The 14,693-nt window shown below is 54.3% G+C and overlaps 2 protein-coding genes across 2 annotated transcripts; both read left to right on the forward strand.

The window, feature by feature from the left end:
* The first annotated feature begins 949 nt into the window (after window positions 1–949).
* Window positions 950–6,794, forward strand: UBE2J2 (ubiquitin-conjugating enzyme E2, J2). The gene is made up of 6 exons (XM_006885851.1): window positions 950–1,080; window positions 2,622–2,662; window positions 5,037–5,139; window positions 5,218–5,356; window positions 5,869–5,949; window positions 6,510–6,794. The coding sequence occupies exons 1-6, from the start codon at window positions 950–952 to the stop codon at window positions 6,792–6,794; spliced, it is 780 nt and encodes a 259-aa protein (XP_006885913.1).
* Window positions 6,795–11,123: 4,329 nt separating this feature from the next.
* Window positions 11,124–14,384, forward strand: FAM132A (family with sequence similarity 132, member A). Its single transcript, XM_006885947.1, has 9 exons — window positions 11,124–11,294; window positions 11,868–12,008; window positions 12,413–12,529; window positions 12,624–12,735; window positions 12,862–13,013; window positions 13,317–13,425; window positions 13,751–13,841; window positions 14,006–14,084; window positions 14,286–14,384. Exons 1-9 carry the CDS (start codon window positions 11,124–11,126, stop codon window positions 14,382–14,384), a joined length of 1,071 nt encoding a protein of 356 aa, XP_006886009.1.
* The last annotated feature ends 309 nt before the right edge of the window (window positions 14,385–14,693 follow it).

Here is a 14,693-nt window from a genome sequence, read left to right on the forward strand (position 1 = left end):
GTGACCACTTCACTCCTGCCCTGCCAGTGCCGTCCTGTCTGTCTTCTCCTTGCTGCACTCAGCTACCATGATGATCTTTCTAACAGAAGACACAGCCCAAGACTCCTAGGCACACCAGCATCTCGCAGGGGAAATGCAGCCCCACAGGGTGAACTAGGCTCTGCTTCTAAGCAGCCTTGGCCCCATCCTTCTGTCTGCTCTGGCCCTGACATGCTGACCTGGTGGCATCCTTTGTCTGAATCTCCATCCTCCTTGACCTCATGTGTGTCTCGGAGTCTTTCAGGGATCACCATCATTCTAACCTTAGAGGGGCTTCTGCTTTGCTTCCCATCCAGTTCTGGCTTTTGGGTGGGGCCCTGCTGTGTGTGCTGGTTTCTGTGGCATGGGGACCCATCAATGTGTCTGGCCTTACCCACATAGGCTGCTCAAGAGTTGCTCTTGGCTGGCCTCAGAGCACCCCTTTCAGGACTCTATCCATCTGAGGTCTGTCTCTCCGCTTAAATTCTTTGAAGCAGGGCACAGTATATAACTTTATGTATTTTAGTCTGTGTCAGGTACTTGGTAAATCTGAAGATTGGGATCCAAGTAGTTGCACATTGAAGAGAGTGGTGGGACAGAGGGAGATGGAGGATTAAAGACCACCAAGGGGGCACGGCCATATTGTAGGTCATGGGCCAGGATGAAGAAAGGGGGCTAAGCAGGGTGCCCTTAGGCTTTGTTATATGAGCTACTGAAGCAAGCACCACGTTTGGGTTTTGATCCTAGGTGATTGAGACAAATAGTACATGTTTGGATCACTGGGCATGGTGAATCAGGGAGAAGGGTGTTAAGAAATTCATTAAATGCAGGAATGAAGGCAAAGGCCTAGGGCTCCCAAAGCTGATTTTGGCGCAGAGGGTATGATGGCAGGTCTCCTGCTCTTCATCACCTGTGCACTTGCTTTTAACAGATGAGCAGCAACAGCAGTAAGAGAGCTCCGACGACGGCCACCCAGAGACTGAAACAGGACTACCTTCGGATCAAGAAGGACCCAGTGCCTTACATCTGCGCTGAGCCCCTCCCCTCAAACATCCTCGAATGGTGAGGCCCTGCGCCCCTTCCCTGGCAGTCAGTGCTGGTCTTGCTCGGTGGGCTTGGCGTTTCCAGTCATGGTGTGGAGAGGTGTCTGCCCTCCTGGGGGTGAGTGGACACTGTGAAGACTGCAGACTCATGGTCTTGTTGGTCTTTGCAGTGGATGACATACAGGAGATAAGGAGAGTCTTCCTGGAGAAAATCATGGTCTATGGCGTTGGGAGGGCCTTTCAGTGTGCATGGCTCTGGCGAGCAGGGTCTGTCCCCTGTAGTTAGTTCACACATGAGATAGTTAGAGAACCGTGGTCATCTAGTACTAACAGGAGAGACCACCTCCTCCCAGCCTGGCTGGCCATCCTGCCTGGAACATTCGTAGCAGCTTCCATGCCAGCTGCTGGTGCAGGACTAGCCCCTGACCCTGCTTCAGTGCTCCTACCCAGCTAGTGTCGGGTCCTGTGCTGTATAGACACTTTGCTGATGGCTTCCTTACTGTGTCAAAGTGAGATTTAGAAGACTATAAAGTCCAAGAGGACTTTACCTCTGTAGAACTACCACTGCAGCCAGTTGTTCGTGATTTTTGTGAGGAAGTGTGAGACAGAGGTATTAAAAGCTACTTTTTCTTTGGTTGAGAGATTTTATTTTAAAAAAAGTTTTGTCTTTTTAAAAATCTCAAGAACTTAAAAAAAAAATTGTATTTAGATCCTAGGAAAAAAATAGACTTGCCTGAATTAAGAAGTAATGTTTTCTAGATTGTACAGATACTTAATTTTGGATCCACATTCCCCAGTAGACATGGAAGGGCTCAGGCTGAGGGGGGGTGGGCAGGGCCGAGTTGAAGTGCAGCAGTTTTCAGAGCTCTCCTGCCTCCAGGTGATGACCTAAAAGTGGACCCAAGAGTGAAGTTATCAGAGGAATGGGGACATTCATCTCATGATTAGGAACTGTTACAGTGAAAGGACACTGAGCGAATTCCACACGGGCTGGGAAGGAGCAGGAGGAGAGGCAGTCCCAGGCAGGCACAGGGTCCGAGGCCTACCTCTGTGTGTCAGTGGGTGGGGTCACATTGTTACTGTTGTGTGGCTCTGAGTTGACCATCTTTGTACAAAGGCCTCAATGCTCCTGAGCCTGAGCCACCCTCACAGTCTCCACCAGGCTTGAGGCATCATTGCAGCCACTGTGTCAGTCTATCTCATTGAGCCTCTTTGTCTTTTTTGCTGGCTCTCCACGTTACCAAACAATCTCTTTCTCCAGAGATGATCTTTTCTAATAATAAGTCCGAAGTACGTGCAATGAAATGTCACCATCCTTGCTCCTGAGGTGCACACAGAATCCCAGGTGCATCTCAAGGATGTATTGTGAAGTCTGAGCTTTATTTCCAGTTTCAGTAGATGTTAGTGGTTAGAGGGGATTGATTGACTCTTAGGTCCTGTGCTTTGGGAGCAGCAGTGCTTTATGAGAATCTGCTCAGGCTTTGGGTTTGGCCCAGCTTAGCAGTAGGTTCTAGAGAATTTGCCATCCTCAAATGTCAAGTAATGTCTTCTCTCCTTCAGGCACTATGTTGTCCGAGGCCCTGAGATAACTCCTTATGAGGGTGAGTACTGCATTCTGGGTGGGAGAACTTACCTTATGCTCTGAGTAACTGTGTGTGCTAAGCATCTTTGCAGCAGGCTTTCCACTCTTAATGTGTGTTACGTTAAAGTGAACTTGCATGGAGCTTACTTAGTCCTCGCCTGCTTGAGTCCTACAAGTGTTTGCTCAGACTTTGTACATGTTGTTTTTCACCCACCTCAGTGCTGGGAGAACAGTTTGGGGTGGATGGTGTGTGGTGCATCATGTCCTGCCACTCCAGGACTGAGATGAGATTGGTGAAGGGAGAAACAGTACCACTAGGACTTAACTCTGTTTTGATCTCTGAGAAGGTACTTTTCCATCTCTTGTCATCCACAGAGCTGAGGATTGGTCCCCTTGTGCAGGTGTGTGAAGCTCAGGAGGGCTCATGGACTTGGCAGGGGACAGTTTACCTGGGTCCTGTGAGCAGGGGGCAGCCCACTACCATGACATCTGATCTGGTGGCATCTAGGACTCTGCCACTCATAAAGTAAACCACAGAGCTGCCATTTGTAAGCCTCAGCCGGCCAGAGCATTATTGTGGCCATGCCCACCTTGCAGTTCTGGACCTAGTAGGAAGAGAATGGCCATTGGCTCTGTCCCACAGAGGAGATTTTTGGGGTGATACTCTTCCACAGTTAGTGTGCCCAAGATACCAGTATGTGAAGAGCAAAAATCTGTGGAATGGTAGTCCTGATTGATTCTGGGGTGACCTGTCTTAGAGAAATGGAGTTTCAATGAATGATGTCCTTGCATCATTTAAAATACTGTTGTTGGGCTGGCTGATTGCAGAGCCTTTGTGGAGTCATCTGTTTCCTTTGAGGTCTGGTGCAGGAAGCCTGGATGGGGCGTGAAACCGATTTCTGCATAGGTGTACAGTAGCAGAGAAGTACATATTGAGACTTACACACAACATTAACAGGTGTGGTATCAGACATGAACATTGACTATTGGTAGCAGATGGGGTTGTGGCTGGTTTTCACATTCCATATTCTTTGCAATATTTAATGTTTTCAAATGAGTAGTGAATATTTACTCATTTTTAACTGGACATGCCCCTCCCATACCACCACCACCTTCCTAGCCAGGGTGTTGATGACTGACGTGCTATTGAAGGTGAGCTTCGAGACCTGGATAAACACACATACTTTTATGTGTAGATGGACATAGTGGACATAATTTACATTTGCACCTCACACACATGTTGCTGGAGAGCATTGATTAGTATAGGGCCGGGCCCTGCCAGTCTGAGATGCCCGTGGGTCTGTAGTTGGACCAGCTGCAGAGTCAGACTGTGAACACCAGGGGAGTGTGGTCTAGAGTGGCAGCACAGCTCTGCCCTGGGGACAGGTCTTGCTAAGCAGCAAGCTGGTTTCCAGGTAGTTTCTGTTTGTGATGCTGAGGCCTTGTTAAGAGATTGGGTATAATGTGGAACAGAGAGTCATGGATGACACAGATTGTGTCTGAACTGCTGGACCAAGGTGGAGTTAACATTCGATGAGAGCCAGGTCTGAGGATGTCACCAGGGATGCATTTTGGATGTAGTGGGGCTTATAGATCAGGGATAGCCTGCTGAAAGGGGCTTCAGGCAAGGGGTAGATGTAGTGATGAGGACAGCTTAGGCCCGGAGGTGGGCAAAAGTCTCACTGGCTAGACTGAGGGGCTTTAGAGTAGAAGCTCTGGGAAAATTGACAGAAAGGGAACAGCTCCTATAATGAGTAGGGGATGTGTGCCACCAGGCTAGTTGGTGGAGAAGGAGGACTAGATCCTGGCAGAGCTGCCGGGCTAACGCCTTGCATACTGGGGTTGTGTCCTAGAGAGGGGCTTCTCTGTGAAGTGAGGAGGGCCATATCTGTGGAGCCCAGGAATGTTTTCTTCTGAGTGAAGGGGTATGCGGGAGAGAGCAGTTGTAGAGAAAGGAGGTACAGTAGCTTGGAATTGGGGTCCTACTCATGGTGCCAGCATTGATTGAGGCTGTTGTTTTTAAAAAATTACTTTTTTTAAAAAATAAATTTTTATTTTATATTGGCTTGCTTACAAAGTTCATATACATTGAGTTTCATATAATCTTTAGGGTGAGGATTGTGCTGTGAGCAGCGTGGTGCACAGATGGCTACTGAGCGGGCACCAGGAAGTGCCAAGTGTGGGCTGGGCCAGGTCTTTATGCCACATGTGTACATGTTGGTCAAGGGAAAAAGGGTTGAGGATTAAGTTGGAACCCTGCAGGTTGGATGCTGGAGATTGGTGGGGTGGGGTGGCGCACAGGAAGCAGAAGGCTGGCGGGGAGATGAGAGGTGACGCTGGAGCAAGGCAGGGCCTCAGGGACAGTGACAGCCTCTTTCTTTTGTTTCATACAGGCGGCTACTATCATGGAAAACTAATTTTCCCCCGAGAGTTTCCCTTTAAGCCTCCTAGTATTTATATGATAACGCCTAATGGAAGATTTAAATGCAACACAAGGTAAGGTGTCCTGGGCTGAGGTGTCCGGTGGTGGGAACCGGGTACCCCGCACCCCTTCTGAGCAGCTCCTCCCTGCAGGCTGTGCTTATCCATCACTGATTTCCACCCTGACACGTGGAACCCGGCATGGTCTGTCTCCACCATCCTCACGGGGCTCCTCAGCTTCATGGTGGAGAAGGGCCCCACGCTGGGCAGCATTGAGACCTCAGACTTCACGGTAAGGAGGTGCCTTGAAAAGGGAATGTGGCAGTCACTTCCTGTCTGTAAGATGCTGGCTGCTACCTGTGTGCAGCAAGCAGGAGGTTCTCATGCCCCTGATGCCTGGCCCCCTGTAGATACCTTAACACACCCTGACCATCCCTTTGCTCTGGGACCACTGCTGTGCAAGCCAGTTGACTCTGCTCACTGCTGGTTGAGGGGCTTGGAGTAGAGGGGGGGAAGTGACTATGGCAGTGGTCAGCTTCTGAGTCACAGATGTCACCCAACCTGGATATGTTGAAGTGATAGCAGCACCTGTCTCCCTCTGAAAGTTTTTTGTAACTTAAATTTATAAAGTGATGATGGAAAGTCACATAAGCCTATCTTTATAGTTCCATTTGTTATGAAGAACAAGGTTCTTAAATGCCTCCTAGGATGTAAAAACAGTACACCTTGACTGTAAGGCATCGTGTTTTTAGAGTTAGGAGCATTGAAATGAGCTTTCAAGTGATACTCCTTCATCTTTTTTAGAAAAGACAACTGGCTGCACAAAGCTTAGCATTCAACCTCAAAGACAAAGTCTTCTGTGAACTCTTTCCTGATGTCGTGGAGGTGAGTGGCTTTCCCTTTGTGAAAATGCTTTGGATTCTCTTCTTTTTACACCCCCCGTTACATATCCTCAAGTCGCAGATGCTCTAGAGCCCCCTTCCCGGGGGGGAAGAGAGCACTGGGAACTGCCCTGCCATAGGTGTGTGCTGCACGCTGGTGGGCGCACAGGTGATTGATTGGTCCACAGGGTAGAAGAGGCAGGTAGGGTGAAGGTGCAGTTGGGGGACTGAGCCTGTGATGAACCCTCCTGGAAGCAAGAAGGAAGTAGCAGATAGTAGGGGAAGGGCTTTCATTTTCACAGGGCTTGCGGCCTTGGTAATTTGGCCTCACTTGGGCCATGAGACTATGGGGACTGTTTGGTTCCCTCACCTGCAGGACAGAGTTAGGAGCACTGGCTGCCTCACAGGACTCAGTTGGAGTAAATGTGACATTCAGGGCAGAGTGCCCCGTGGACTCCACTGTTAACATAGCTGTCTCAGCACAGGCTGAAGCACGTCTGCTCTTCAGCCTCCAGATGCACAGCTGCTTGATCTGTAAACTCATGCTTTTCTCTTTTCTCTTAGGAAATTAAGCAGAAGCAGAAAGCCCAGGAAGAACTCAACAGCAGGCCCCCAACCCTGCCCCTGCCAGACGTGGTCCCTGACGGTGAGGCCCACCTTGGCCAGCATGGGGCCCCACTGCTCAATGGGCATGCACCAGCAGCTGGGCCAAATCCACCGGGGTTACAGCAGGCTAACCGCCACCACGGACTCTTGGGGGGCGCACTAGCGAACTTGTTTGTCATAGTGGGTTTTGCTGCCTTTGCCTACACAGTCAAGTATGTGCTGAGGAGCATAGCCCAAGAGTGACAGCACAGTGGTGCCCGCGAGCGGCCAGCATGGACAGCAGCAGGGCCGTGCAGGCAGGCAGATGTGCGGCCAGGCACAGTGCCTCGCCTGACTCCTGTGTTTAGCTCTTTAAAAAGGAGGACGAAACTGACGGGTGATTAGAGGATGTGGAGTGAGCCTGTGGTGCCCTCTTCTTCCAGCGATCTCATCGGGTCGGGCGTGGAGCTGCTCGGAGCTGCTCGGAGTGCGTCCGGCTCGCGGCACTTCATCACGCGGGCCGGCACGCTTTGATTTTTATAGCACATTTCCTGTTTTGTCTTTGGACTTGTTTTAGTAAACATGTTTTTCATTTTACTAGATTTGGTCACTTAAAAATATAAATCTCAAAGCCTATCAAATACCGTGTGTATCTTAGTCCAGTGGTGTGTTCTCATCAATGGGCAGACACGTGACCTATGTTCCCTTGTCCTGTGTGTTCTTTGTCACCCAGTTGTCCCCCCATATCGCCTCTGTCCCTCCACATCCTCTACCTTCTATGTCCTCTCTCCCTGATGCTTGCATGTCCCCTCAGCCTTGGTGCCATTTGCGTAGTATTGGCCTGGCTTCCAGCGGGTGGGGCCATGGAGGGGACTGCCCCTGTGTTACAGTGGGTGGTGGGCTCAGTGTTGGGAACCATTTGCTCAATGGTGTCTAGATTTCATTAGGAGGTTGAGGATCCATTCAGTCATGGAAATGCCCCTGATAGTGACTAGGACCAGAGGTGGCTTTGCTGTTTTCAAGGGAGTGAAACAGTTCCCTCTCTGGCAGCCAGGGGTCACCCTTCCCCAAGGAGCATGTTTCCTTCAGCCATTCCTTGAGCCAGAGAGAAAAGTTGCACACACTGCACGGTCTTGGAAGGTTCCCCGCCTGAGCAACACCCTTTGTCTTGGTTGCAGCCCTGCCTCTGTGTCCATCCCTGTAGCCTTCTCCTGGGGGTCCTGAGCCTCTTTTTTTCTAAATCTGTTTAGTAAGACCCAGGAAGACCATGAGGAGGGGAGGTCATGGTGTCTGAATTAACAGGTTGGAGGACCTTGTGGTGAGCTGGGTTCACTGAGTGAGGAGCTTGTGGTGGGCTGTGTCCACTGCATGGGGAGGTCAGGACAGGCTGTGGGCACAGATGGATGGGGAGGTTGGGATGAGCAGTATCCACTAGGAGGGGCAGTCAGGATGGTACCTTTCCGACTGCTCTGTTCAGGGTGCTGTGAGGCACCCACCCTCCTGAAGCTTGGGGCAGCCTTCTGGAGCCCTCTTGAGCTTCTGAGATAACCAGTGAGATTTAGGAATAAGTGGATTCTGTGCTTCGGGGCTGCATACTACTGCTTGTGTGCAGTGTTGGGTGGCACTCTGGTGTGATTTCCCTCTTCCCTGCTGCTGTCTGTCCTTTTCTTACCAGCCTTGCTTGAAGCTCTGTGGTGTCAAAACAGTGGTGTCCTAGCAGCCCTGTAGGACAGAGAACACCCAGAGTAAATGCCTCATCTTAACTCCGTCAGAGTAGCTGTTAGGTTCAAACTGTCACCCTTTTGAGTGGCAGCTAAGTCCTTTAACCATTGTGTCACCAGGACTTCTGAAGGTGGCTGAGAGAAAGTCTATCCAAGACACAAGGCAGAATGTCAAGTGTGTGGGGGTTCAGATACCTCAAGGTGTTCTTTTCTTGGCTCTAAGGGTCAAGCCTTGAGTCGGTGTGGATTGTGGTATCCTGGGCGAGTGGACCCTCACATCACATTGGGGCCACATGCTGTCTTCAGTAACTTGACAGGACCTTGTCCTTATCAGAACAAATGCTCACAGGAACCCTTCTGTTTCAGCCACCCTCTGGTGGGTAGTTATTGGCTTGGTGGGGAGGGCATAGCTATGGCTTCTTACAGGCAGACCTGCCAAGATCCTGCCATACTGTGGCTGTGGGTGCACGTGTTGGTTGGAATGAGTTTCCTCATGGCAGCCCACAAGGACTCCAGCCAGATGGTCAGGGAGGAGGGCTTGATCTTCTCCAGGGCTGGGGCAGTGGGTGCTCTGGGGTGCCATGACATGTATGATCAGACTGGGCCTGAGTTGAAGACTGTTGTGTGGAGGTAGCTGGCAGAGGTAGAGGATTGGGGCAGGGTGAGGGAGCTCTGAGCCTGGGTGGGGGTTTCTGGTGCAGGGATTCAGGTAGAGTGAGGATATTAGGCAAAGAGAAAAAGCAGATGGACTCTGAGGGGCTGACCTGAGGCAGGAGGGAACTCTCCACACCAGCCTCGTGTGGATTCCTCGGGGACCCCACCCACAGGGACAGGGCACCCAGAAGACTTAAGGAGACAGAGACCAGAATTCAGGTCTCTGCTTTGGAGATGCCCTGTGAGTCTGGCCTGGGTAAGGGTGCTCCTCTGGACAAATCAGGTTTACTCCATGCTGGCTGTGCCCCTACTTGGAGATTGAAGAAGTGCTGTCTGGGCAGGGGTCTGCTCGAAGTGAGGGAGCCTCTCTGGGTTTGGACAGGCCTGGGGCCAAAAGTGCTGCCCTCTCCCCCCACAGTAGAGCTGTCTGTCAAGGCCCTTAGCTGCCCTCAAACCCTGGATAGATTAACAGGGGCTCAGCATCTTTGCTGGTCACTGTGTGAGGCTTTGAGGGCCTTCGTTGGAATCCTGCCTGCCAGTCAGCTTTGACCCCCCCCCCCTTGCATCCACTTGTGGCTGTGAGGGGATGAACACAGTGTTGACCGAGGAGGTTGAGCAGTGGGACATTTTTGCCAACACAGCTCCAGACCAGAGAGAGGCGTGCTAGTGTCCAGTCTGGGAGTGTCTGTTGGCTCCAGCCCCGGGTTCCCATGGGTGGGCACAATGTGAGTCTTGGTCTCTGTTGGGAGCCAGCATTTGACCCTCAACTTCCAGGCTGGCTCAGGTGATCACTGAAGTTTCAACTCCAAATGAACTCATGCAGAAGAAACACTAAGAATGGCCGGCCCGTGACAGCTCCGGGAGCTGGGAGGGTGGAGGGACAGGCTGGCTAGTGAGCACAGCCTGCTTGATGCCTTCAGTGTTTTTGCAGATAACTGGAAATGGAGGACAGGGGGTCTCTACCAGTGGGCAGGTGTGCACACCTCATTTCAGCCATGGTTCCCAGAGCAGGGACTGAGGCTGACACAGCATCTTCCATGGCATGGTGACTGGCCACAGGAGTGCTTGACAGCTGGCCCGAGGTCCTCCAGTTCTGCTCTTGGAGGCTAGAGCTTGTACAGAGGAACCTGGGTTTGCCCTGTGGCTCCTCCATGGCTCCTGCTGTGTCTTTGGAAACCCCCACCATCCTAGACAGGGGCCACGCTGGCCTGAGAAGTCTCCACCCCTTACCCCCAATGCAGCCAGTCTCAGGGAGGAGGTGCCTAGGGGCTCCTCCCTGTCCTGTCCAGCTCAGGGTGCCAGAGGGCTGAGAGGACAGGCTGGGGCTAGGGTAGGGAGATCTGGGACCAGCCCAGCAACCCAATCTTGTATTTCCCAGTGGAAATGTGGCACCCAGGGTCACTCTGGTCAGGCCCTTCCCAAGAAGCCCCAGCCTGGATCCTTGTGGTCTGTGCCAGTTGCTGGGAAGTCTTTGGAAAGCCCGCTGTGAGGTGCAGGAGAGGCGGGGCTTGTGAGACCGTGGGCTCTGTGGCGCCTCGTGGCTGCCAGGGCCTGGGGGGTGCTGTCAGCATGTCATCAGGGGCACCCAACCCTGGGCGGCAGGGAAGCTTAGGCTTTTTAGCAAATTGGGTGGGGGCAGGGTAGTTAACTGTCAGTGACCCTTCTCTGTCCCAGGCTCAGTAGGGCCCTCTGGGCAGGGGTAGGGGGCAGGGCTCTTGTGAGAGAAGTCAGGGCCCAGGGGGAACTGAGATGCAGCCCCTTCTGCCCAGCCCCCCACCCAACTGCGGGTCAGCGGAGAGGGTCCCTGGTCCCCGCCCCCTCCCGGGCGCCTCTGGGTCGGCCTGGGGGCGGTGGCGGTAGTCAGGATCATCGGCGCGTGAGCCCTCCCCCTTGGAGCCAGCGAGGTTTGGGAGGGAGCAGAGGATTTATTTGGCGGGTGGAGCGGGGAGGGCAGTGTGTGGAGAGGAGGCCAGTGCGGTGTGGCCAGGACAGCCCTACTGGGCTGCAGGGGTCGTGGGGACAGTGGGACAGGAGCCTTCTGAGCCGCGCCGTCTCTGCTGCGTCTCTGCACAGACATGCAAGGGCGCCCTAGGGCTTCACTTGAACTTAGGGGCTCTGGACACCCAGTGCAGCGGCTGCCGCACCCCTGAGCCAGCTAGGCTCCAGGTAACAGCCCTGCATTGAGCACTGGCCACTTTGGGTGTCAGAGTCACCAGCCATGCAGGGCTGGGTGTGGGCCACGGCCATGGCCCTCCTCTGGCCACAGCTCTTACTCCTCGGGGGTGTTGGGGCCCGGAGGGAGCCCAAGCGGCCACGGCAGCCAGGCCACCGCACCACGCCCCTCAACACCACCATCCCCAACGGTCAGGAACCACTCAGCTCACCCAAGGTAAGCACAGGCTGGGTGCATGTGGCCTCTGAGGGTCGCCTGCTGCAGCAGCCCTGTCAGACTGGGGAGGGATGTCAGGCAGGGAACCCCCACCCCCTTGCAGCCTGGGGAAGGGGGGTTCCCAGCAGAGCTCTATTAACTCTTTGAAACCTAGTAAGGCTGGATCAACCTGCTGTGGGGGATGGTAAGGTAAGATTGTGCTTTAAGTAAAATTGTGAATGTCAGTGGAGGTGGAGAGGACCCTGGCAACTTTCAAAGTGGGTCCTCAGACATGCTATGGGGAATCTGAGATAGTAGAAGCTGTGGCCAGCTTGGCCCCTTGCTTCCTGGGGTCCTCCAGCTGACCCCGCCCAGCTTTCTCATGAGGGAGGCACCTGGTGATGACCCAGCCCCTGCCACTTGGGGTCTCTCTTAGACAGGAGACCAAGTCTGTCCCAAAGTTGGGCTTCTCTGGCTTTTGAGTTGGGGTCTTCTGAAGGGGTATTGGCGCTGACCCCAGCCCTGGAGGCCTGGGGCGCCTGGCAGGCCCTGGCCAGTCTTGGCGGCCTTTGATCCCGCCCGCGCGCCTCCCAGGGCGTCTCCGTGGCGGCCTGCCCTGCCTTTCGGCCCACGCGGCCCATCGCCCATCGGGGCCCGAGGCCACATTTTCCAGACAGGCGAGCCGAAGAGGGTCGGATTGAAGAGGGTCCGGACGGCAGGCAGCACTTGAGCCAGGTCTTTGGGCAGTCACCCCTGGGGAGGGCCAGGGGCAGCAGGTCCCCTCCTGTCCCTCCCTAACCAGGGCTGCCCACTGAGAAAAGTGCATCAGCCCATGGAGGGTGATACTCAGACTGACCCTTCCAGGCATGGAGACTGGCTGTTCTCATTATGGGGTCGACTATTCTCTGCCTACCCCGGTGTTCTTGGTCCTCTAGGCCCCTGATCTCTCACGGGTCCCTCACCCCTCAATCAGCTTATAAGGGGACCTGTGGACGGTGGCAGGGGCTGCATGGACAGAGTTAGAGCTGCAGGCTTGTCCTCCCTGCCTGTAGAGTATCCAAGGAAGCTATTCTGTTCTGGGACAGCCAGGAACTTCTTTCAGCTGATGCAGCCTACTAGCCCTTCCTCCCACTCCATAGCCCCCCGAGGCTTCAGGTCCTGAGTTCTCAGATGCACACATGACATGGCTGAACTTCGTGCGTCGTCCAGATGACGGGGCTGGAAAGAAACGGTGCCGTGCCAGGGACAAGAAGTCGGTGAGTCTCTGCCCACCCTGCCCTCTCTTCCCTGGGTGGTCTGTTGATTGCTGCCCCATCACAGACCCTTACTTTCTCCTCTGCTTGCTCCTAGCGAGGTCTCTTGGGCCCTCCGGGGCCTCCAGGGCCCCCTGGTCCTCCAGGACCTCCTGGGGCTGAAATCACACAGGAGGCCCTTCTTCTGGAGTTTCAGGAGATGATGCGAGGTGAGGCCATTGTTGCCTGCCCCACCCCCCAACCCTCACCTGGAGCCCAAGGGGCTAGACCCCTGAATTGGCTTGCACTGACTGCATGCTGACTCACACTGACCCTTTGTACATTGTCCTCCACAGAAGCCACTGAGCGTCGCTTCTTGGGGATGCTGGGCCCCCTACCTTCTGACGGAGCCAGTGGACGGCTAGTCACTGAGGCCTTCCACTGCCGCCTGAAGGGCCCTGTGCTAGTAGACAAGAAGACGTTAGTGGAGCTGCAGGGTTTTCAGGCTGTAAGTTGGGGGGCTGTGGGGGACCTGGGTGGAATTTGAGGTGGTAGATAATAAGGGGGGATTCAGGCACAGAAGGTGAAGGTGGCCCAAGTCAGGGTTAGGGGCTCTGCTTATCAAGAGCCCTGCAGGGGTCAGGCCCTCAGATCTGTACCATGAGGCCCAGTGGGCATGGATAACCCCTCAGGCTCCTCCAGCATCCCCACAGGAGTGAGGGCCAGGCACAGAGGGTGAGGGCCAGGCTGTGGGACCAGGTTAAGGGGTCAGAGGCAGGCCTGGAGCTAAGCTAGCACCCTTCCTTTGCAGCCTGCAGCCCAGGGTGCCTTTCTGCGAGGCTCAGGCCTGAGCCTGGCCTCAGGGCGCTTCACAGCCCCCCTGTCTGCCATCTTTCAGTTCTCTGCCAGCCTGCACGTGGGTGAGCGGGAAGGGCAGTGGGTAGGGGATGGGGGTGCGGTTTATATCAGAGTCTAACTTGGGGAGGTGAGAGGAGGTATAGGGTACTCTGCTCAGGGGTGTGGATAGGATATGGGTAACCTCTCTAAGAGTATCCTCCTTGGGAAATTAAGGGGTAGGATTCAGAGGTCTTCCTTATTCTGCTCTGCTCCTGGCCTCAGGCCCATCCTCCCTGACCCTGGAAGTCACTCCTGGGTTGGGTCCCAAGCCATGTGTCCCCAAACTCCCACTCCCTCCTCTTTCTGCACCCCTTCTGGGGGCAGCTACAGACTGAGCCATCTCCACAGACCTCAGTGAATTGAGGGGCAGACCCCGGCTGCGTGCCCGGGACATGGTCCGTGTGCTCATCTGCATTGAGTCCCTCTGTCACCGTCACACGTGAGTGACACCACCCTAGCGTGGTGCCTTAATCCTTTGGGGTGGAGAATCCTGACTGAGAGCGGGATGAGATCCGTGGGGAAGGAGTTGAGGGCCAGGGTGGGTTCAGCCTCCTGGGAGTGGCTGATGTGTCCTCACTTTCATTAATCTGGGGTCCTGTCCAGGTCCCTGGAGGCGATCTCGGGCCTAGAGGGCAACAGCAGGATCCTCACCGTACACGTGCAGGGGCTGCTACAGCTGCAGGTGAGGCGCTCAGGGTCCGAGGCCTGGAGTAGAGATCATGTTTTCTAAACCTCTGTACTGGGGCCCTGACCCAAGTGGGTTGGCTTCGGGGCTGCCGTGCTGTAGGAGTCCTGCATGGAGTGTTCTGGTGGATGTGCTCCATGGTGTGAGTGTGGGGATGACTTCCTGGTGCCCACGACACTCTGTGGGGATGTCCCCCAGGCTGGACAGTCGGCCTCCGTCTTCGTGGACAATGGCTCCGGGGCCACCCTCACCATCCAGAGCAGCTCCAGCTTCTCGGGCTTACTCCTGGGCATGTGAGGCCGGAGGAGTGGCCAGAAGAGGAGCCACTGTCATCCTGCTGTGCTGTGTCCCAACCTGTGGTCTAATAATAAAAAGTGGGGGACTAGAACCCCATCCGCTCTGTGCTGCCTGGTTATTGCGTGATGGAGATACAGTTAGGTGGCTGGAGTTGAACTGATGTCGGAACGGGGGTGAGGTTATCCATGCTTGCCCCAGCCTCGGTCTCGGGCCTGCAAAGGGCTCCGTGGAACACTACACTGTGCTCACTTGCACCCCATCCTCTGGGTACACACAGAGGATGTATTCCCCCTCTGGGACTGTGCTTGT

Source organism: Elephantulus edwardii, unplaced genomic scaffold (genome assembly GCF_000299155.1).
Source record: "Elephantulus edwardii isolate Elephantulus edwardi_28Jun2011 unplaced genomic scaffold, EleEdw1.0 scaffold00045, whole genome shotgun sequence".
In the NCBI taxonomy this organism is placed as follows: domain Eukaryota; kingdom Metazoa; phylum Chordata; class Mammalia; order Macroscelidea; family Macroscelididae; genus Elephantulus; species Elephantulus edwardii.

Coding starts and splice junctions, on each gene's coding strand:
- UBE2J2 (XM_006885851.1), top strand. CDS start 950: ATGAGCAGCAACAGCAGTAAGAGAGCTCCGACGACGGCCACCCAGAGA. Junction 2,663..5,036: donor TGAGATAACTCCTTATGAGG/GTGAGTACTGCA, acceptor TGTTTCATACAG/GCGGCTACTATCATGGAAAA. Junction 5,357..5,868: donor TTGAGACCTCAGACTTCACG/GTAAGGAGGTGC, acceptor CATCTTTTTTAG/AAAAGACAACTGGCTGCACA.
- FAM132A (XM_006885947.1), top strand. CDS start 11,124: ATGCAGGGCTGGGTGTGGGCCACGGCCATGGCCCTCCTCTGGCCACAG. Junction 13,426..13,750: donor CTCTGCCAGCCTGCACGTGG/GTGAGCGGGAAG, acceptor CCATCTCCACAG/ACCTCAGTGAATTGAGGGGC. Junction 13,842..14,005: donor TCCCTCTGTCACCGTCACAC/GTGAGTGACACC, acceptor GGTCCTGTCCAG/GTCCCTGGAGGCGATCTCGG.